The sequence below is a fragment of the Bemisia tabaci genome, chromosome 2, assembly GCF_918797505.1.
Source record: "Bemisia tabaci chromosome 2, PGI_BMITA_v3".
NCBI lineage: Eukaryota > Metazoa > Arthropoda > Insecta > Hemiptera > Aleyrodidae > Bemisia > Bemisia tabaci.
This window is the reverse complement of record NC_092794.1, coordinates 45,211,519-45,234,616: the sequence shown is the minus strand read 5'-3', so window position 1 is coordinate 45,234,616 and position 23,098 is coordinate 45,211,519. Positions and strand designations below refer to the sequence as shown.

Sequence of the window (23,098 nt, the reverse complement as noted above, 5' to 3'; positions counted from 1 at the left end):
TATGTATCTAATTAGTTGTCTAATTTTGCTTTGTGATTACCTACGGAGTAATTTTGGAAATAGTATATGATGCATTATATAATGCATTTGAATTCCTAGGTTTCACCTGACTCAAAGCGTTTGCTGCTATTATCTAGAAGCGCTCCGACTCATTTATCAGAGAATTGAGCGTTTCCTATCGGCCCCTCTGCAATTATGAGATTAGTCCATGAATCCTTTAGGAACTTAAATTAATGACTCAGATGGTGCTTTTGAGCCAACTTTCAAAGAATTAAAGGCATTTTTTCAAAATCTACAGTCCATGAGCTCTCCGTGTGACCGAAGTGCTCTCCTCGCTATATGACGCGTAACCCTTCAATTTTTAGTTTAGTCCAAAGACCTCGTAGGAACTTAAATTAATGAACCAGGTGGTGCTCTTATGCCAACTTTCGAAGAATTGAAGGCATTTTTTTTTATTTTTTTTATTTTTTTAAAATTTACAGTCCTTGAAAATGAGCTGTTTCGCGGAGCAAAGTGCCTACTTTTGGGCCTCGTAATCTCTTGAATTTTGAGTTTAGTCCAAAGATCTTTTTGGAACTTAAATTAATGACCCAGGTGATGTGCTTGATGCCCATTGTTAAAGAATTAAAGACATTTTTCAAAATTTACAGTCTTTCAAAATGAGCTTTCCGTGTGATTTTGCTAAAAATGGACAATTGAGCGTAGCCCCCCCAAATTTTAGCGTACCTCAAAATCGTTGGACGTGCATAAGGAGACCATAGATATGGTGTCCTGTGCCAATTTTGAATGAAATCGAACAGATAGATTCTGAGATATCGCTGTAGACAGATTTGGGGGACGCCACACGGACGGACACACATTTTTTCAAGTATGGTTATTTTTACTCCTGGGACCTTAAAACGTCTAGAAATGATGAAATTTCAACTTTTTTTTTTTTTTTTTTTTGGAGGATGACAATACTTCCTCTCTACCCTATGGGAGCGAGAAAGTAAAAAATTGACGCTTATCAAATCGATTGAGCCGGAGTCCTAAAAAAGGAGCTTAGTCGGGAAAGCTGGGCATTTACAGCAAGAGCGAAATGAAATTACTTTGATATCCCCGGGGGAGCGGGGTTAGGGGGGAAGCGAGGGCAGAAACCGAAGCACCTCGACTTTTTATTTGAGTTCAACTGCTCTGACGTCAGTAGTAAGCATGGAACACATGAACGGCAGGAGCCAAGGTCATTTACTTGTTCCCTTTCATAATTGATGTTCCGCCATGAACCGTGGTTTGTCTCCACCCCCTTCCCACCCCCACCCTTGCACGTCGCCCACACCCCCGCAACCTCTTTGAACCACCCCCCCTCTCTCCCTGAAACTGCCGCCTTTGTTTCTTCCTGCGCGTCTTTTGTTGCTTTGCTGATAGATCATCAACTAGGTGAATGTCAAATTAAGCGAGGAATTGATGATGAGGAAAGCTCCTTTCCAATGAAGCCAGAATGAGCGGATTTATCGGATTATTAGTAATCCGCAAGCCGTTACCACATCATTTACGGTGCAAAGTTTTTTAATTTATTCCCGGGACACAGTAGAAACGCAGCGATTTAGCGATTTGTTCCATACATGGATTTTGGCCTATAGCTTTGTTCGATGCCACGAATCTTTATCCACGAGTTCGAATAATCGCGCCCAACACGGTGCGATCAGTGTCAAACTCATATTGGCACAGCCTGCAAGACTGTAGGAATACTTCACGCACTGCGCCAAGCAGTGCATCGTTCATCTCAACGAAAACATTAACAAGCCAAAAATTCATGCAAAATCCGCTCACTTATTTAATTGTCTACTTTAGTTCTGTTTTTTTTTAGACCTTTTTAAACGTTTTTTTTCCTTCTTTCCGTATGGACTATGCGATCATATATTTGGATTACATTTTGTGGTAAGGAACCACTATTTCTGGCACATTTTAGAAACAACATACATGCCATTGGTTCCCCTATGCAGATATGTGCTTTTATGTGAGAGCCAGATACAGTGGCTCCTTATTGCAAAATGTAATCTATTTATCGTGGTTGTTTTTTTTTTTGAGGAAGGGGGCATGCTCTCAACACTTTGTCCATCGATTATCGACACATCAATTATTCAAATATGGCGATGGATAATTTGGACTTAAATGATTTACGCATTTTGTTCAATTTTGAACTGGAACAATTTTTGCCTTCTATTTTAATAACGTCGGACATCCTCCTCCCTTTTTCCTTTCAATTTCTTTTTTTTATACTTATTACTTTTCTCATTAAATTATCTCTCCAGCCAAACTGAAGATCATAAAGCTAAGGAAGTCTTGTAAGCTCAGTATGCTTTACGACTTTTCTCAGGAATGACATGTAGCATAACACGTCTGTTTTACAACACGTAAAATTGTTACACATCCGCTAACGAAGAATCCTACCTAAGTATACAAGACCGCTCCATGTAGAAACTCGTAAAGACTACGTGCTTTTCCAAACTTTCCTCATTTTATACCTCGTTGCTCCTCTTTACTCCGAATTTTATTTTTCAGGTCACTGGCCTCAGTCCCTCTAAATAATTACCATATTCATCAGCATTTTTTCTCCGTTGTTGAATTATTTGGGCGTATATCTGCCAAACGGAATTATGTGCATTAAAACATGAGCCCTGAGATTCATAAGAATACATGCATAACAGGGCTCACGTCATAATGCACATAGTTCCGTTTGGCAGAAATACTTCAATTTTTATTTCTTTATCAATGATTTACTTCATACAATGCGGCGCGCTACACAACATGTGCATTTCGCGCATTTTGGTTGGCGCAAAAGTCAGGGCGCCTTCAAGTTTTTTTCATGCAACACGCACACCCATGGAACACGAATAGTTGCATCCGAGTGAAGTGATGAACTTTGCCTCTATTCGCGCATCTATTGACTGTTAAACTAAGGGAAACTGAGAACAATTTGACGGTGAATGTGAGATTCCCAAATCACGTATCTCGATATGCGACGTTTGCAAATTTCGTGTCACATTTTACGTTCAAAAGAAGACCTGATTATCATTTTTGCTCAACATACTGTTTGTTCCCTTTGTTTTATTGACAATATGCTCCAAGAAAAGAAATTCAAACGGTATTTTCAAGAAAAAATGTATAACGCGTGAAAATTTTCGAAGACCGTATCAAAGGTCTGTGGTTGGTTAATTTCACCTTCGCTGTGGTGGTCAAACACCGGCGCAGTGCGACGCGCAGCGCAACATGTGCATAGCGCGCATTTTGATGCAGGCGAGAAATTAAAGGCGCCTTCAAGTTTTTTTAAGCAATACGCTCATCCATAGAGCACGAATAGTTGTATACAGGCTCTATGATGAACATGGCCCACTTCCGCGCACCCATTGGCTGTAAACGGAAGGTAAACGCAGGACAATTCGATGGTTTCTGATGATAGCTCAATGTCGAAGAAAATAAACCCTGAAAGCTAACATGTTTGTTTGTGATCATTGCACAAAAGATAATAAATGTATATGTAAATACTCACCTGCCAAGGTATTCCTCCAAAAATCAAGAGTAACCCGTAGTCCACGTAAGGCCAAAAATCCTCTGAATTAATTTCTCCAATCCAATCAACGTCCTGAGATGCTAGCGGTAAAACTTTAGGATTTGCCCAAGCAAAAGGAACACACAACCACTGAAACAAAATACACAAAAACTTGAAGTTTCAAAAGCTTTTTATAATTCTTACTTCCGTTCATTTTCGCTATCATTTTAATTTTCCTTGAGGCGTTTTTTTATAATAATTGACCAGATCTTAAATTCAAAGCTTGACTACCACCTAGATACACGGTAAGTAGGAACATCGTATCAAGAAGACGAATTGTTTAGAGTAATCATGAAAAATTATTGTGCGACCGAAGCAGCTCAAAGTTGTGTTCACTAATATTTCTCAGCGGAGGCTAAATCAGAATCAGAGCTCAGTCCAGAAGTAAAGACGGAAGGCTCCATGGTCTTACTTTAAATTATGGAAAAAAGTACGGCAAACAGGATACAAATCAACGAGCTCCTAAGTCGAGAAATTGCCTACCGTTGCACAATGAAGGCAAACATATGAACGAGGGACGGGCTAGGCATAGCCAACTTAGTACAATTTTTGTAAAAGAAGTCGCAAAAAACCACCGTAAAGTACATCAGAATCTTCCATGAACCTGATCCCTGGGGAATGAGTAGAACTTTTGAAAAAGCGCCGCACCTACTACGCCAATTGGGCTTTCAGTAGTAGATTTCAGACAATCTTGAGATGCGCAACATGATTTTCGTGTCATTTTACCTGTTAAGTGACGTATTGAAACTAAAATAACTATTTTGATTGTGATCTGGACTAAGAAACCCAAAAGAGAACATATATGACAGGGTTCAAATCACAATGAAGATAGTTTCTTTTGATTTAAATGGTCTACATGATGCTGTCGGTTGGCAATGTATGACTCTTTTTACGAAATAGACCCATTTCGACGAAACGGTTTTTACTCATGCAGCTAAAAAGCGTTCGTAGAAATATTTGCGGGGCAAGTTCTACGGATGTACGTCCACGTAAACACAACCTGCGTCATACAAATTTCAACGAACATTAAATCCGCCGTTAGTGCGTTCATTTTTGCACGTGTTCTCGAGAAAACGCGACAGCAAAGTGCGGGCAAATGTCAGTTCCTATACTGGATTCAGATAGCCTCACTATGTACGTATGCGTCAGTGTATTGTGTAAAATTGGAAATGAAGTTGTTTTAGCCAGCAAATTGTTCCTGCAATATAAATGTCAGGAAATTTTCAGATTTGTGACAGTCTTCACCGTGATTTTCTCCTTAGCAGCAGGATGCGAACGGAAAAATGAGTAAGTGATCCTACGTTCCTTTAACACAGTTAAATCAGTTGCTTTCAAAAGGGCCCAAGTCCATTTTTGCATGAGCCTTGGCCTGCATAAAAGGACATGCTAACTACGAATCATCGAGGAATAGACCTATTCCCTTTTGAAAACAAATGATTCAGTTAAGTGTCATTTTAAATGAAGCTGTGGCGGGGGTAGCTTTTCAATTCTCAATTAACTCCTCAGTCCTGCCAGAGGAAAACACGAGGACCGGGATTTTGGAAGCGGGATTTAGTGAAAGTAATAAATCTCACTTTAAATCTCTTCACCTCTCCGAATCCTTCTCTCCAAATTCATGGGTCGTTTTACGTCCTACCTTTTCACATCATTTTATTTCCTTTCTTTCTTTCGATGCAGTGTTATTAGAAGATTGAATACTCTCCACAGTTAATTATCGTGTAAAAATGGACTCTTATGAGGAGAAGCAGACGAGAGACTCTTTATCAAACGTGGAGGAGAAAACATAATCAATGCGTGGTTTCAAAATTTTAAATGTTTTGTTTCTAGCATTTTTGGTCTCTTGAAGGATGCTTCCAAATTTTTTTAAAAATTTTCTTTATAAGTTTGGAAAAAAGGGCAATGCCTCTCAATAGGTGCATTAATATAAAATTTACACCTTCGTGATCTACTTAAATGACAAAAATGAGTGATGAAACTTTCAAAACTTACTTTAAACCCACTTTTTTCACTTAAACTCATTTTCTTTCATGAATTGGAAAAAGACACAAGTCCAAAATTTCAAAATAACCTCGAAAGTTACTGCAAATTTTCTCATCAAAAAAATAATTTTAAAACTTTCAAACATCGAACCATCTTTTGAACACTCCAGGAAAGCCATAACAGTAATCAAAATCAGTTTTTTGCCTGCACAATTTGGTTTTGAGGACATACGTCCTTCTAGCAGGAACCGATTCAATCAGCGACAATGTATGCCCATCGGGGTTTTCCCCACAGGTATATATTTAGTCAAGATAGTTCAATAATTTATTACAACGATCAGCAACTAGGCTCTTTACGTCGGAGACCAGTAATTTACCTTAAATTCTTAGAGCCCTTGCATAAAGAGCTTCAAAATGTCGGCAATTATATATTTATTTTAACATTATATACTTAATGAACGACCCTACAAGTTGTTTTTGCACAGCATAGTAACATTCTGCCCTGCGAAGGAAAAACGCCGTATGAACCTTCAGGCGCTGCCAAATTTCCTTTATTAAATCACGAATTTTATGGTAAACTTATGACTATTTTCCTTCCAATTTTTCAGACAATTTTGTTGGCAATCTCACATAAATTTCCCAAAAATTTCAAGGAACAATATTCATAATGTTCCACAAAAATAAACATTTTATCGAAGTAAATTTGGCAACTCTGGAATGTTCATACGGCGTTCTTCCTTAGCACGGCAGCATTGCTGACAAATGGATTACATTTTGCAATTAGGAGCCACTATTTCTGGCCCATTTTAGAAACAACATACATTCCATTCGTTTCCCTATGCAGATATGTGATTTTATGTGAGAGCCAGAGATTGTGGTTCCTTATTGAAAAATGTAATCCAATGTCCTCTCATCGTTAGACACAGTTTTCGCGGCATTCCTTGTGTTGGGGGCGGCCTTGTGCGTGGACAGCACGGAGTTGATTCCGGGAACGCCTACTCGACCCCCATGTTCCAGTTGTTCGGGGGTCCCGCCTGGGGGCCACTCCACACCTTCTACGCCCTCTCGCCGTCCACGTTCTTCAACATCGTGCCCAACCGCCACAACTCCTGGACCACCACCCCCAAAATCCTCACCGTCAGCGATCTGGACAAGGTTCCCGAGTGGGAGGGCCCTCTTCCCTGGCGAGACACCGTTGACCCACAAACTGCTATCGCTCTCGCCAAACGCATGGTCGGCAAGTAAGTACAAAATACATAAGTTTCACAGTTGAATCAGTGAGTTAGAAAACACACCAACTCGGAAAAAAAAATTGTTCAGGAAACACCTAAAACTGCGCAGCGGGCGAAGAAGTTAGTTTAAGGTGATTCAATGGAAGTCAATTTTTTTGTCAAAGCGACGTGCGATATATCGCATTGATTAGCTCCATAATTTCAGCTACTCGTCATTTTTCTCCAATTTTGAGATCGCAATTCTGTTGTCAGGAGACTAAAGCGCTCGCTTACCAATTTTAACAAAGAAATTCAATGTAATAAAAGCGTGGTTTTTTTAGAGAGAAAATATCGCATTCGAGTGCAGTTTCGATATCAGTATCGAATGCGATATTTTCTCTCTAAAAAAACCACGCCTTTACTACGTTGGATTTTTATGTTAAAATTGGTAAGTGAGTGCTTTAGTCTCCTGACAACAGAATTACGATCTCAAAATTGGAGAAAAATGACGAGTAGCTGAAAAAATTGAAGCAATTGATGCGATATATCGCATGCCGTTCTGATACAGAATAATGGCGTCCATCGAATCAGTTTAAGAATAACCTTTTTGGTGCCAAAAGACACGTACTTAGAGACTTTGTAAAGCACCAAGTTGAGATCGATACACCATGTTTGATGACAGAGAATTGAACGTTCAAAAATTTCCGAGTTGGTGTGTTTTCGTTTCACCGACTTTCAGATACTGAGTTTTCATAGTCTGCCCTGAAAATTTATATTTTTCGACCTGAATAACGCTTGAATATAGATATAACTTGTTGGTGCAAGGTATACTGAACCGAAAAAAGAAAACCGCAAAATCGGATAGTCACCCGTTTCCCTCGAAATGGCCAAAGATTGGCATTTCCAATGAAATACTTCGATTGTTCCCATTTCCCGTCGCTGTTTCGAGCACTTCCGGTTGCAATTTCGAAATTTCCTTTTGCGTGCAGATGCTTCTATCCATAAATGTTACTAAACCGTAAAAAAGTGAAAATCGAAAAAAAACCTAGTTGGTGTATTTTCGAACTCACTGATTCAGTTATTGTTATGAGCGGCCATGGATAGTGGAGTCCCTAGATATGGACATTACGTCTCTTGGAGACCTTTGGGGGCCGTTCAAACATAACGTGAGCCACTCTGGAGGGGGAAAGGCGTATGTGATATCTTGCCTTATGGGGCCTTATAAGGGAAAAGGGAGAGTTAGTCCAAGACAACATTACATGAATGATCATTTATTAAAAAAAGACAGGTACAATCTTCCCTTAACATGTTCAAAACCAACAGTAAATTGTTACTGTCGCACTCTGCTTTACTTCCTCAGTTTTTCCCGATTTTATTCGTAATCGTGATCGTAATCGCGATTAACTTCGCTAATCGTAATCGAATCGTGATCGAATTGAAAAATCCATAATCGCACAGGTCTAATTATGAATCATTGACAGGGAGCTCCTGTACCGTCGTCATCGTTGCAACTGTCGACACTATACCGACTACCTCCTGTACGGCGAGACGTTTGGCACATGGTGGGATGTCACCTACATGACCATCAGCGACGACTGCCCTTTGCACGAACCCCTCAACTCTGCCACAAACGTCACCTCCTCTTCTTTCACACTGCGGGACGGTTTCGGCAATACTACTCCACTGGGCCCCGTGGACCCGAACCTCTGAAGGTCCGTCTTCTACCTCTTTCTCTGCTCAATGTAAAACGTTGGGTCCCACACTACAGTTTTGCTTACACAATCCTCATCATATATAGAATGTTTCGTTTTGATTCGAGCTTGAAACTGATCGAGAGATAGTGGTGTGGCACTTTGCATAAAAACACCAATCAAACATTACGCCTGAACTAAATGCGCATCTCCAACCGCCCAACGTATTTTCTCTTCATAAAATGTATAAAATCTGTGAAAATATAAGGAATATTACAATATGGGGTTCTGTTTTCAAATCACGTTTCACTATCATTTTGAATTTTAAAAAAAAAAATTGGAACTCAGTCATCAAGGGATTGTCGCGTGTTAAAGGGGTGTAGGCACTATGTCGCGCTAACGATGAGTAGCTTACACGGGTTTTGGTACCATGTCGCTTCAATCTGTAGGATAACCGAATGGAAGCACTAGGTCGTGGCTAAAATGCGGTTTCTACCATGTAGTTTTCGAGTGGTTAATTCAGACGGACTGAAACATCTAAAAACGCGCCAGGCGCCCCTACATGAAAACGCAAACGCAATGTTTCTGGGAGAGCAAAAAGTTAAAATTAATTTTTAGGCGAACACTTTTGGGGAAATAACACCTAGATTCTGCTGATTGAAGATGACAGGCCCTTTATTCACGGTACCGGATTACAAGAGATGGAAAATCTGCACCTAGTTAAAATATCATAGAATGACTTGCGAGAGCATGAAAGAGGACATGTAGTCGTAGCTAAGGTGGTCGACGCGAAGTAAGTTTCGTAGCTCACATCCCAGGCTACGTAGGGCCAGAAAATCAACTTTTAGGCTGTATCGTATCAGCCATCCGGTGCGCAGATAAAAAAGATATTAAAGAAATGAGATGGTGCGTTTGATTGTATGTATAGCATCGGAAGCATCGGCTTAAGGCCTTACAATGCTTGTCATGAGAAGAAAAAAGAGAGACAGAAGAAATGAGGGAGAAAAGGATGGACGAAAAATCTGTCTCGGGGCAAATTTTGAATGAAGCGTTGCGTATCACGCGACATCCCCCGGAGTTAGAAAATTGCGATCTCGCAATTGGAGACGCTGGGCAGAAGGTCCGGAAAAAGGGGCGTCCAAAGAAAAGTGGAGATACCCCCGAGAAAAAAAATTGGCCTCCGGCCAATTTATGCGCGGCGCTTCGCGCCGCGTACCGGCGCTACGCGCCGGCATTTGGGGGGCTTCGCCCCCCCATCCGCTTAGCGGATTGGTGCGGGGACCGCACGGGACTTTCTCGCTCGAGCCGGCGCTTCGCGCCGGCATAGACACTTTTACTGGAATATTTAGAAAAATACTGCCAATTTTACAAAATCATAAAGTTTGATTGGAATTTTGATCACAGGATAATAGTTATGAAATTTTTATTCAAACCATTGAACTTCATTGTAAATGTCTTCGCGATATGTGGTGAATTCATATATTCGGACTCGACTTGTTGATTTTATGAGGCATCTTCAATTAAATATGTAATTGATTAACTAAGTCTCCTGTCAAAGATGGCGATCCGTAAAAATCTTAGCTTTTCTACGATTCATTAGGATCCATTAGATTCATTGACATCATACTTCAGATACGATTTTATATTATAATCTCTCCTTAAGCACGGTCAAAAGCCATCAAATATCTACTTGAATGGGTAGAATGACTATTCGATGTTCAAATAGTCTTAAAACTAAACGGTTTTCGCTTAGCATCTCCCAAATTTTAAATTTGGCGGGCGAATCTACCTGCTGGAAGGTTCACGACACGCCCGCCAGGAGCGCCATCTCCTTACCGCGTATCCCCGTAACTCAAAGCGAAAACAATAGAGAGCGCCATCGACAAACGTCAACCAGAGACAAGTCAACAAACGTCACGTTATAACAATTATAACCTCCTTCATTAACAAGCATTAAATCAGTCATATTTGTGCCGAATTATTACATTATATTTGTGCTTAGTACCTCGTAAAAAGGAACCGCAAAAGATGGAATCTGCCGGGATTCTAAATTCATTAACAACAAACATATTAGTTTTTAATAAAGATCTAAGTGTCAGTTCTTGGCGTTAGCTTGATGATTCATAGTACCTTTGTAATGTGAGTATGTATCTAATTAGTTGTCTAATTTTGCTTTGTGATTACCTACGGAGTAATTTTGGAAATAGTATATGATGCATTATATAATGCATTTGAATTCCTAGGTTTCACCTGACTCAAAGCGTTTGCTGCTATTATCTAGAAGCGCTCCGACTCATTTATCAGAGAATTGAGCGTTTCCTATCGGCCCCTCTGCAATTATGAGATTAGTCCATGAATCCTTTAGGAACTTAAATTAATGACTCAGATGGTGCTTTTGAGCCAACTTTCAAAGAATTAAAGGCATTTTTTCAAAATCTACAGTCCATGAGCTCTCCGTGTGACCGAAGTGCTCTCCTCGCTATATGACGCGTAACCCTTCAATTTTTAGTTTAGTCCAAAGACCTCGTAGGAACTTAAATTAATGAACCAGGTGGTGCTCTTATGCCAACTTTCGAAGAATTGAAGGCATTTTTTTTTATTTTTTTATTTTTTTAAAATTTACAGTCCTTGAAAATGAGCTGTTTCGCGGAGCAAAGTGCCTACTTTTGGGCCTCGTAATCTCTTGAATTTTGAGTTTAGTCCAAAGATCTTTTTGGAACTTAAATTAATGACCCAGGTGATGTGCTTGATGCCCATTGTTAAAGAATTAAAGACATTTTTCAAAATTTACAGTCTTTCAAAATGAGCTTTCCGTGTGATTTTGCTAAAAATGGACAATTGAGCGTAGCCCCCCCAAATTTTAGCGTACCTCAAAATCGTTGGACGTGCATAAGGAGACCATAGATATGGTGTCCTGTGCCAATTTTGAATGAAATCGAACAGATAGATTCTGAGATATCGCTGTAGACAGATTTGGGGGACGCCACACGGACGGACACACATTTTTTCAAGTATGGTTATTTTTACTCCTGGGACCTTAAAACGTCTAGAAATGATGAAATTTCAACTTTTTTTTTTTTTTTTTTTTGGAGGATGACAATACTTCCTCTCTACCCTATGGGAGCGAGAAAGTAAAATGCGACCCTTTTACTTTTCTTCAGATATATTGAAAATTAAAGCTTACTGATACGTTGGGGTTGATGAGTAACATATGTATAGATCAGTATATAGGTGAGTACCTAAGATCTATACCTTCTCCGTGGGAAAAATAATTATGATAATCACCCCATATCCCCTTTTAATTCTGGTTTTTTCATCTCAAAGAGAGTGTCATTTTGAAAGTCTGAAAAACAAATGTCAGCGAGAGACGAAATTGAGACCGAAGAAGCAGTCATGGTTAGTGCTTTTTCTTGGAGGGATGGGGTGAGAATAGTTAAAAAACTTAGCAAGGAGGAGGATCCTATATAGGAGAAAACTTTTCAAAATCATAAAAAATTACGTTTATTGAAAAAAAATGTCGGGCATGGGCGGAGATTCTAGACCCCAGTCCTTCCCTCTGCCTCCCTCCTGGGGTTGAAAAATCGTTCTCATAGAAGAGAGAAGTCATTTTGCATTAACTTATTCTACTTTTGCTTAAAATGTTGATTAACTAGAGTTGCTTAGAATTTCTGTTTCCTTCAATCAGATAGTATAAAACTGACGTCTTAAGGGTGAAAATAGCCACTTACCAAACCTATAAAAATGCAAAATAGTTGAATGACGTCTGTGTAGGCGACGCTGTACAAGCCACCGAAAAGAGTGTAGAATACTGCGATGCAGGCTGAGAGTATGACGCTGGTTTTCTGATCCATGTCGATAATAACGCTCAACGTCGCTCCTGCAATATAAAGAAATGTGTCTCTCAGGTAAGTAAATTAACTGCACTTGAGAGGTGTTTGACATGCGAACCTTTGGAGGGAGACAGCACCTTTAATTAGTCGAGTCAAGAGAGAAACCAAACACACAATTTGGCCTGGAACGGCGCGACTTAGGGAGAAATGATGACGAGGACTTGAGATGAAAAGGAGAAGCCCTCGGCGCGGCAATCGGCAAGTAACACATATTGGCGCCTACAAGACTGCACGAATACTTCACGCATTGCATCAAACACAGTGCGGTCAGCGTGAAACGCATAGCGCCTACAACTGCGTGAAAACTACACGCATTGCGCCAAACACAGTGCGGTCGGCGCGGCGGCGGAAGTTAAAATCATTAAACCAAATGTTGTGTTTGTTCTTTCATAATTTTTTCGTTCATTTTTTATGAATGGAGGGCCTTGTCTATTAGAGATAGGTTTACGAAACTTGACTTTCGCGCAAAGTTCCGTGACTTTTGCTAGTAGTGTTGACAGGGCTTTCCCAAATAATGTGTTCAACACGAGTAAACGCGTCTTATGCACCCCTCCCCCGCTGGCACGTTCACGTGATGGTTTTTATTGATGTTTCAAAACGAATGAGAAGGGGGCGGCAAAATACAGGCGGCCCTTGGGCGGCAAGTAGGAAAATCCGGCCCTGTTCTCTGTAATATTTTTTAGAAATATTAATACATATAAGTTACTAGTTTAGTTAGGTACTTCACATTTTTCCTCTCGCTCTCCATTCACAACACTCTCATTCATATATTGCAGATATCTACTTACAAACTAAATATTAATGGGAGTTCAAAAGTCTCCCCCTTTTTAAACTTTTCCACAGAAATTGTACCATCCAAGACGTTTAAAATCTCTTCTTCCATAATATCGTGTTATTTTACATACATTTCAGACGTCGGATTGTGATGTTAGGGTCACTCACTCCGCTTCGGTGAAGGAGTCAGAGTTTCGATCGAACCGCATCCAACTCCTACCGATGGAATACATGCACGCCTTTGCTTCAGGAAGATCAATAGGACGACGACGGTGGAAGGAAAGGCGTAAGTCACCCTCCGCGTTATCCTAATGGGAGACGTTTGGTTTTACACCGCCCACGATCGGATATAACTTTTTTCCGCCCGACATGACCGCTCTCGTTATTTTTATCCCAATCAAGTCGCCCACTCAATCTCCTTTCAAAACCACCCCCTTCCTCATCCCCTATCGCTCCTTCCCCCGCTTCTCCTATCCTTACCTGCCTCCTCCGACGAGCCTCATAAATTACCCGCGGCTTAATTTGTTTGCACTTGATTTCGAGTCACGTAGTCAGTCTCCGAATTTTCGCCCGGGCGAGAATTCAATGAACCACAATGAACACATTTTCGGGCCGTTCTTATAATACATAACGCTTAAAATCAATTTTTTTTTTTTTTTTTTTTTTTTTTTTTTTTTTTTTTTTTTTTTTTAACCTTTTACTCTTCCTCTCCTTTGTATTGAGCCCTAAACACAGTTCTGCACTCTCCTAAAAAAAATTCCGTAACACTTTGCTCGACATCTCTCCTCAAATTAGTGTTTTGTGATTAATTTTGGATGAAAATTTAACACTCCGCGTTGATTTTTCACCTTCAACTCTCTGAACGAAAATTGGTTTTATGCAACTCTGACCGAACAAGGTGGAGAAATGGTGCTGGGTTCGCACCATTTCGTGGGGAAAACAAAGCCAAGACGGAGTCTCAAGAACTCTGACCCGATTTATGATGTTTCAATTGGATGTCTTTATGCTGAAAGGAACTATTTCGCAGTCCCTATAAACATAGTTCCTTTTAGCATAAGTAGATTCAATTATCCCTCTCTTCTTAGAAGGACTTCTTTTTCTGTTTTTTCAGAAAAATTGAAAACAAATAGCTTTCAAACTATTTGTATATAGACGCGCATCGACTCAAAATGTAAAACTTTCAGATTTCTGGGTTTGTAACTGACATTTAACTCTGCTGTAATAATTTCCTGAGTCAGCCAAGTACCATATTTCCCACGATATTTTGGGATAATTTTTCTTTTTTTCTGGAAGAATGGAAGCATATTTACCAAGAGCGGCGAGGATGCCAGCAGCCCAAAAAACTTCACCGCAAAGAGCTGGCAGGAACAAAAGCCCTCCCATCCTTTCTCCGAAGGAATTTTGTAGAGGATCCAGCATCGTTACGTAGCCTTGCTTCCTCATAGGACTGGCGAAGAAGATGCCACCTGTAATTGAAATTAGTTGATATTTTAGTATTTAACACATTGCTTTAAGACGTTTGCATTTTGTATAAAGTAGTGCCTTCCCTCGCGAAAATTATTGCACCCTGCTGTTGCATTAATATTGATGAAAAACTCAAAAATAATAATGATGAAAAAAAAAATTGTGAAATTTAAAAAATAACGTTACACCTAACTCAGACATTGAAAATTTACCGTTAGTTATCATCTGATTCATTTCTCTTATCTTTTTTTTTAGCTAAAAACAACAACATTATCGCACTAATGAAAAATAATTGTTTTTTGGTCTTGTATAAGTACTCCCCAGTAAAGTAAATAAAGCTTTAAAGTCTGGAGAGGTTGACATATTCACCATTAAAATTTGAGTATGTATAGTAGCCATTTGATTTTTATGTACGAATAATTCCCTCTGGTGAATATGATTCGAATCTTGAGAGATTCGCCAAAAAAAAAGGATCTCTCTCAAGTGTACAGGATTAGGACGTTTTTTGACTTTGCTCAGGAAATACGTATGTGCAAAAACGTCAGAATTCTGTCACGCGATCGGCACTGATTGACATGAGCGTGTTCGTGTAGTGATGACGGTAGCTGTTCAAATTTTACGTATGACTCACGCTCGATTCCATGATCGAGACTAAAAAGTAAAGAAAAAAAGGCGCCGAAAAAAGATATTTTGAAAAATATATAAGTCGAATATTTCATTAAATATTCCATTGCCCCAGTTTGTAACTGACTAAGTTTGAGACTATGCAACTGTCTGATCAAAGGGTGAAAAAAAGGTCGGTCTCAATAATTGATCCACGAACACGTAATTCTAATTGAACAGCAATCACTGTTACGCGGACGAGCTAGAGAGGGGAGGGGTGGGGGCAGAGTTGCATAAACTCATAACAATAATTAGGCTGGCGGGAGAATCGATCGCGTGACACAAAACAACCCCAAGTCGATCCAACGACCCGGTCAGGGAAGGCATTCCCTATTCGTCCTCGTACTTGTCCTGATTTCCTAGTCGACGTTCGCCTTAAGATGTTCCGAGTTTTTTAAGCGAATGAACCGATGCGTGAAATCACAGTGCTCTTCGGCAGGAGTACGATAAAATTCTTTTACGAAAACGTATTTTTATTTAGAGCTCCCGAATAGAATTTGTGTCTGCGTTCGGGGGCGGATTTGAATGAAGGTAGGAAAGAGGGGCTGTTCAAGTATTAAGTAAGTTTGACTACGTAAGTTTAGTAAGTTGAAAAGTAATTTTTGACCCTCTCTTCCCCTTCTTCTTTTTGAAGTATTCGTAAGATAGCCTTTCAATCCCTGTCCTTTTGAATTCCGAAAGATTGGGCCTTTTAAAATACGATGTTTGTATCCCCGCATAGTGGGTGTGGAAACTTGCAAGGTGTATGTATCTCCGTTAATTTTTGCAAATTAAAAAATAAAAAGGGATTGAGGGTCATATTCATTGTTGATCCTTAAGCAGTTTATTTCCTTAGGATACTTCGTCTGGTTTAAATTGTGCTCAAGAAAGGTTTGAGGAAATATTTTTTTGCCAAACGCGAGTTAATTACCTCAGGAGTACAACTTTGGAAATGGATGTTTGCAATTGATTACAATGGTACTTCTGTAGTATCGTCACCTTCCGGCCAAAGTAACACATGCGCCATGCAACGTTTCAAAATTTCCGCCGCCATTTCATTTTTTACAGAGAAATTTTTGGTTGAATCTGTTTGAAAATTTCACTGAATTTTATCGATAGTACAAAGGAAATTCAGTGAAATATTTGGACAGCTTCGTTGAACAACTTCTCTGTAAAAAAATACAATGGCGGCGAAAATTTTGAAACGTCGCATGGCGCTTGTGATACTTTGGTTAGGTGGAGACTATGTACCGTTTGTTTGCTCCATTTAAATCCAATAATACTGAATGAAATTCGCATACGACCATAATTTATGATACTGCGTTTTTGCACATTAAAACTCGTCTAATTATTCTTAACGCATTTCTGATCAACTCAAGCCTCATTTACTTCCATTCCTCTTTTGTTCCTCGCGTGCGCGTTAAATATTTTGGGAATGCATTTCTTGCCCGACAACTGCTTTTACTCATCATTAGCGAAGTGTATGCAATGGAAAAACACGGGTTTTGCCCGCTTAATTTGTGGCACTAGGGCATCGGAGCTGCTGTACGAGTTTATTGCGTGTAGTGCGGTAATCACTGCGACCTCAGTCACCCATTTTTCTTCCCTAATTTTTTATTTGCAAGGCACTTACTTACACATAAATCGTGTGCTCCTCTAACTTTGACCGTTAAAATTAAGGCGATATGGCGTATAACTTCCGTATGAAAGAGTATCGCTCTTACCTCGAAGCGGAATTGGATGGGAGGGAGAGGGGAATCTAAGCGGTCGTTGACATTAAAGCCTAAAAAAGGAACCGTACGTCAACTCAGAAAAACTTTATTCGTTTTATGAAGCTTGTATGGCGGTCCTTTGTGAACTACTGTGATATTATAATAGTTTTACCGAAAAAAATTAATTATTTCACCATGTCCCTCTGGAGGTGAAGAAATGCTCAAGAAATGACTAGAATATAGCAGTAATATAACTTCTTGAATATGTTAAAATCAGTAATATAACCATGAGATAACAACACTGTGCCGTTCAGCCATAAACATAAGTATTGGTATATTGATAATTTTACCATATCAATGGCTAAAATAAGAGGGAAGAAATAGTATAAGAAGAAAAGAAGTAAAGGAAAGAAGAAGAAGAATAAGAAGAGAAAATGAGGAAGTGAAGAATTTATTTTTTCTCGGCTTTCACCGCTTGTTCCGCTTTTTCTATACCTATTTTTCCTCTTCTTCCAATTCTCCTTCATTTTCTTCTTCCTCCACTTATCCTTCTTATTGAGAAGGAAGATCATCTGAAGGAGAAAAACAAGAGGAGGAAGAAGAAGACGAGGAAGAATAAGAGGCTGAAAGGTAACACTATTAATTTATTCTGCTTCGTATATCCTCCCTCTTCCCCCTCTTTCTCTTTCTTCTCTGATCCGTCTTTTTTCACATCCTCCTGCTGTACTTTTCCCCCATTTCTTTGAATTTCTATGTTTAATGAGACCCAATCTAACTTATGCTAGGGATCCTAAGCTATTTCACACATGTGTTTTTCCCCCTTTTTTTATGCCAAACATCTCATGCACCTGGGTATGACCCTATTGCAATTTTCCATCATCTCATGGGAAGACTCGGGTATGAAAGACTTCAGTCTATGGTAATAGGTCACCGATAAAATTTCACCAATTTATATGATTAAGGATTCTACAAGAGGCGATGTATCCGAGATTCGGAAGTATGAGTGAAAATTCCTGCTCCTTAGACTGAAGTAAGGTCCGATTCCGGTCTCTCACGCTGAGAGCCATACTAACGCATTACAGCACAGGTGATAAAACCCATCGGAGTGGAAAGAGCGTGGGCCTATTGTCGCTGCGATCAATTCGGTAATCATTTCGGGATTACACCACCGATTCAATGAGCGAGAGCCAGTGCGCGGGATTAAAGACAAACAGGATTCAATAATCATGCGTGAGACAGGCGTAAAAACATCCGCGGAGTATAGTGCGGCCAAGAAGTCCATTTCCCACTTCCGTCCCCAAAAATCTCAATAATTGAATCGGTTTCTAGTAGGAGAGTGCAAGTTCAAGCTTTTCTATTCCTTTCATTTGTTTTTTAAAGCATTTTTGTCCCTCTTAACGGTATTATCTACGCATTGTCTAAGATTTTTTTATTGATTTATATAATTTGGGAAAGAGGAGCGATGCCTTCAAATTTCTGCCCTCGCCTCAGGGTTATACCTACGCAAGGGGTAATAATGTTTCTTCAATGTATCTTCCTCAAAATCTCAAAAAAGATATGAAAATGTGTTTATGATGAGACCTAGATCTGAGGGGACTGGGAGAGGAGGAGGATTTGGAGGGGGATTTGGAGGGGAAGGGGGGCAGTTTATGGATGGAAAGAGAATTTGGGACCTTAGATATAGGAGACGAAGTATGAAAATCATAAAATTCTTAACAAAAAACACAGAAAAAAGCATCGCAGCTATCAAATAGCCATATATTCTCAATATGAGCCTCGCAGGCCCAGGATAGGCATTCGTGTAGGTAAAAACGGTTAGTCATCTAAGGGTTGTGTGGAACACTCAATCAAAGAAAGGGACGACTCCTATATTCCACATCCATCTATGAGTTTATTTAATAATACTAGGTTAGGAATACATCAGCTGATGAGTTAACATACTCCCCCTCCTTGAGGTTTCCTCAATTGAACACATTACATTAGGACATTAGCATTATCTTAATTATGACATTATTTTGTTATTTTATTATTATTTTAACCAATTTTAAACTTTAATTTGTTAGTTCTTGTTTTCCTTCGTAATAAAGTGTATAAAATAGTGCATCCTAATTGTTCACTTGGCTGTGATCTTGAAGCCACGTCCCTAGGGTAAACGCCGTATTGATTCTTCTTGTCTGCAGGAACTTGCAAGCATTTTCGAGAGGAGTCAGAAGCGCTGCCGTTACGCAATGAGGTTCTTAAGGGTCAAATTGAAATTCCATTAAAAAGTAGACAAATTCCAGTTGTCGTTACATCTGTTGACGTTTAAAAATTTGATGAATTTGGGACGCATCATTTGCTGTATTTTTCTCAATACTTCAAGTAAAATGAGACTTTGAATTGGACTTCACGAATCACGTCGGGGTCACCATTATGTGGAACACTCAATCAAAGAAAGGGACGACTCCTATATTCCACATTCATCTATGAGTTTATTTAATAATACTAGGTTAGGAATACATCAGCTGATGAGTTAACAGGTTGAATTATATAATAAGGGGTTTACTTAAATTTTACTTAAAATAAAAAACTCAAACGGGTTTCCGGTGAAATAACTTTTGAACAGTTCTTCGGCAAGACCATTACTACTAGGGCACTGAAATACTTAATAATTTCGCCACCTTCCGGCCAAAGTATCACAAGCGCCATGCAACGTCTCAGAACTTCCGCCGCCATTTTTTGTCGGTTGAGTCTGTTTGGAAATTTCACGGAATTCAATTGGCAGAACAAAGAAAATTTAGTAAATTTTTCGGACAGCTTCGCCGAAAAATTTCTCTGAAAAAAAGTAAAATGGAGGCGGAAATTTTGAAACATCGCATGGCGCTTGTGATACTTCTGCCGGAAGATGACGCCTTGCTGGTTTTTCTGAAATATTTCAATTAGACGTATTTGATGGGCACACAGTGAATGCATGTATACGCACCGAAAACCAAGCTGAGCGCGTAGCCGAACGGCGCTTGACACCAGATTAGTCCGGACGTGTAAATTGCCTCTGCCGTGCCGTTGATGTAGCCGCCTCCGACCCAAGTGGCTGCAAACAGAAGAGAAAGATATGGAAATCCGTTCGCTAAACCTGAGGAAGTGGCCGAGCTTGTTTCAAGAAGTTTCTATTGATAGAATTGGCACTTCTGAAGCGAGTGCTGTGCTGAGTCACTGTCCTCACCCAACATGCGTATGAGCCGAGTTGAATGAGACGCCAGCTATGATTATTATTGATGAATCTAGTTTTTATCGTCCGAGTTGCGTCCCTCCTGTATCCTCATGCGTTTCGAGGTGGATGCCCTGACGAATTCCTTACGATAAACTGTCAGTGAAGCACCGTAGCATGAAGGCCTGCAATGCCGCAGTACTAAGGAAAAACGCCGTATGAACCTTTAGACGTTGCTAAATTTCATTTGATAAAACACGAATTTTTTGGTAAATTTGTGAATATTTTTCTTCCAATTTTTCGGATAATTTTGCTCGCAATTTCACCTAAGTTTCCAAAAAAAATCAAGGAAAATATTCTTTACTTCCTAAACAATAAAGTTTTTATCGGAGGAAATTTGGCAACTCTCGAATTTTAGAACGGCGTTATTCCTTAGCACGGTAGAATGGAACTTTTGCACGATTCATAATATCGTGTGTTGACTGTCGAATCAAAAACATTTGCAAAAAGTTATTAGATCTGACGAAACACCTTTCTACGATCAAGACATCGTAGTAAAATTGCGTACATCATACGCAAACGCGTCAAGAGATGTCATCCTTCACGTTGGTGCAACATGAACAAATTTAATAAGAATCAGCCTAACGATATCCGACGTTGTCAAATTTTTTCCGTCGGCAATCAGCATCGCCTGCAATTTTCAAGAGACAGTTCATAAATTGCGTAACATTGTAAAGCGGAAGGTCGAGGAAAATGTTACGTCATTTTGTTTTTCGGGACCAGGACCGGGTTTAGGGGGTGGCCAAATGGGCCGCGGCCCAGGGCGGCAAATTTAGGGAGCGGCGAATTTTGCAATGTTTTTAAAATGTAGATATAACAAAAATCGGATTCAGAAGAAAATTAAAAACAAGAAAAGGCGACAAAATATCTCATTTCCTGGGAGCATAGTAATTTCTAATATTGTCGTCTTTCGGTGATACAAAAGACTGCGCACCTTTAATTAGTTGAGTTAAGAGAGAAACCAAACACGTGATTGGGCCTGGAGCGGCGCGGCGGCGCGGCGCAGAGAGCAATGATGACGAGGACTTGAGAAGAAAAGGAGAAGCCCTCGGCGCGGCGATCGGCATGTAACACATATTAGCGCCTACAAGACTGCACGAATACTTCACGCATTGCATCAAACACGGTGCGTTCATTGCGGACGGCGTGAAACGGATAGCGCCTACAAGCCTGCATGAATACTTCACGCATTGCGTCAAACACAGTGCGGTCAGCGTGAAACGCGAGGCACTTACAAGACTGCATGAATATTGCACGCATTGCGGTCAATGCGGCGCGGCGGCGGAAGTTAAAATTATTGAACCACATTTATGTTTGTTCTTTCATAATTTTTTGGTTCATTTCTTCCAAATGAAAGGCCTTGTCCGTACAGAAATAGGTTTGCGAAACTGAACTTTCGCTAGTAGTGTTGACAGGGCTTACGCAAAAAATTGTCCAACACTAGTGAACGCATCTTATGTACCCTTCCCCTTCCGGCACGTTCCCTTGATGGTTTTTTTGGATGTTTCAAAACGAATAAGAAGGGGGCGGCAAAATACAGGCGGCCCATGGGCGGAAAGTTGGTAAATGCGGCCCTGTTCGTTACGTAGGGTGCATTAATTCTTCCTCGCTAAATCAAAAGTCTGTGAGAATTAAGAATCGCTAACTCTCGAATTCACAAAACGACCGTTTCGGTAAAACTTATTTTTCCCGGGGATTCCGTGATTTGCACTTATCATCGAACAAAAATAACAGCTAGATTCCACGAAGGAAATGTTGGTATTTAGAAAGGTTTCTTCCCCGATGCAATTAAAGAGAGAGGTTGCAATGCTTATCGAATTAGTGATCCTTCGAGGGAAGCAAGCTTTTGCGGAACTTTAAATGTCTGAACAGCGAACTTAACTGGAAAGTGCAGGATTGCTTGGTTTTCTTTCCGTATACTGGAATCAGAGGCTCTTTCTTGTTCCTCACACAAGCGCATAAAAGTGCCTGTGCAATTCGGATTTCCTAAACCTAAAGTTGTGCTTTTTATACGCCAAGATTTTGCTCTCAAAGAGAGAGAGAGATATCAGTCTAGTACAGAACGCTCTTGACTGAATGGCTGTAATTGTTGTTAGGCAGTGAACGCTCCTTAATTTCGGTGACTATGCAATTTGAGCTACTGCAGCGTTGATATAATTGTATCACGCCTGCTGCTTCGCTCTGTACCCAATGTCTATGATGGATGACCTCATAGACCGTGTTTTTCGATCAGCGATGAAATAAAAAATAAAAGGGCATCAACAAAAAAGCTCAACTTGTCGCTGCCATTCGATTCACATCAGAGTCAGATTTCATTAAATATAGGTATAACTACCTCCTTTTCATACAGACTGTCAGTGAAGCTTATATGGAACTAGACACTTGATTGGGGGTGGAGGGAGGTCCGGGGAACCTTTCCCAGAAAATTTTCGGAATTTTAGAGCATGTAATGTGCAGTTTGAGATAATTCTGTCATGAATAAGACGCAAATATAAGCGTTCTTCCTTCATCTTTCTTCCGTTCCGTATTTCTTGCTTGCTTCCTTTTTTCATCCTCCTTATTTCTTCCTCCTTTTTCCTTCCTCTTTTGTTCTTCCTCATTTTTTCTTCCTCCTTTAATCTTCCTTCCTTTTTCCTTTTCCTCTTACTCCTTATTTCTTCTTCATTTCTCCTTCTTCATTTCTTCCTCCTCTTTTTTCCTCCGTTTTTCTTCCTCCGTTTTTTTCCTTCGTTTTCTTCCTCCTTTTTTCCTCCTTTTTTTGAGAGTGGGGCGTACGTCCCTCACACCCTCTCCCATGATCCGCCTATTAATTGGGGGCTATTTTCCCCTCATATCTTAAATTTTATTCCTCCCGCTTTGTATCTGATCTCTGGATGTAGATTATGCCCATTCTGAAATA

At 39.9% G+C, this 23,098-nt stretch overlaps 2 protein-coding genes across 4 annotated transcripts in view; one reads left to right on the top strand and one right to left on the bottom strand.

Annotated features, from left to right (window-relative positions):
• The window catches only part of ChT (choline transporter), a 70,732-nt gene that overhangs the window by 23,461 nt on the left and 24,173 nt on the right, over positions 1-23,098 (bottom strand). For all 3 annotated transcript variants that reach the window (XR_011899378.1, XM_072297394.1, XM_019055842.2), the window contains exons 4-7: positions 19,915-20,022; positions 14,445-14,600; positions 12,199-12,347; positions 3,530-3,679 (exon numbers count right to left, since the gene is read on the bottom strand). Coding sequence is in view for 2 of the 3 variants with exons in the window: in XM_072297394.1 (XP_072153495.1) it covers positions 3,530-3,679; positions 12,199-12,347; positions 14,445-14,600; positions 19,915-20,022 (563 nt within the window). In the remaining variant the exon portion in view is untranslated. The remainder of the gene's footprint in view (positions 1-3,529; positions 3,680-12,198; positions 12,348-14,444; positions 14,601-19,914; positions 20,023-23,098) is intronic.
• LOC109040062 (uncharacterized) lies at positions 4,670-8,831 on the top strand. Its single transcript, XM_019055843.2, has 3 exons — positions 4,670-4,876; positions 6,489-6,809; positions 8,261-8,831. The coding sequence occupies exons 1-3, from the start codon at positions 4,686-4,688 to the stop codon at positions 8,487-8,489; spliced, it is 741 nt and encodes a 246-aa protein (XP_018911388.2). The 5' UTR covers positions 4,670-4,685; the 3' UTR covers positions 8,490-8,831.

Excerpts from the sequence above, each read along its gene's own strand:
- LOC109040062 (XM_019055843.2), top strand. The coding sequence starts at position 4,686 with ATGTCAGTTCCTATACTGGATTCAGATAGCCTCACTATGTACGTATGC. Across the intron at positions 4,877-6,488 it reads GGATGCGAACGGAAAAATGA|ACACAGTTTTCGCGGCATTC; the intron begins GTAAGTGATCCT and ends TCTCATCGTTAG. Across the intron at positions 6,810-8,260 it reads GCCAAACGCATGGTCGGCAA|GGAGCTCCTGTACCGTCGTC; the intron begins GTAAGTACAAAA and ends AATCATTGACAG.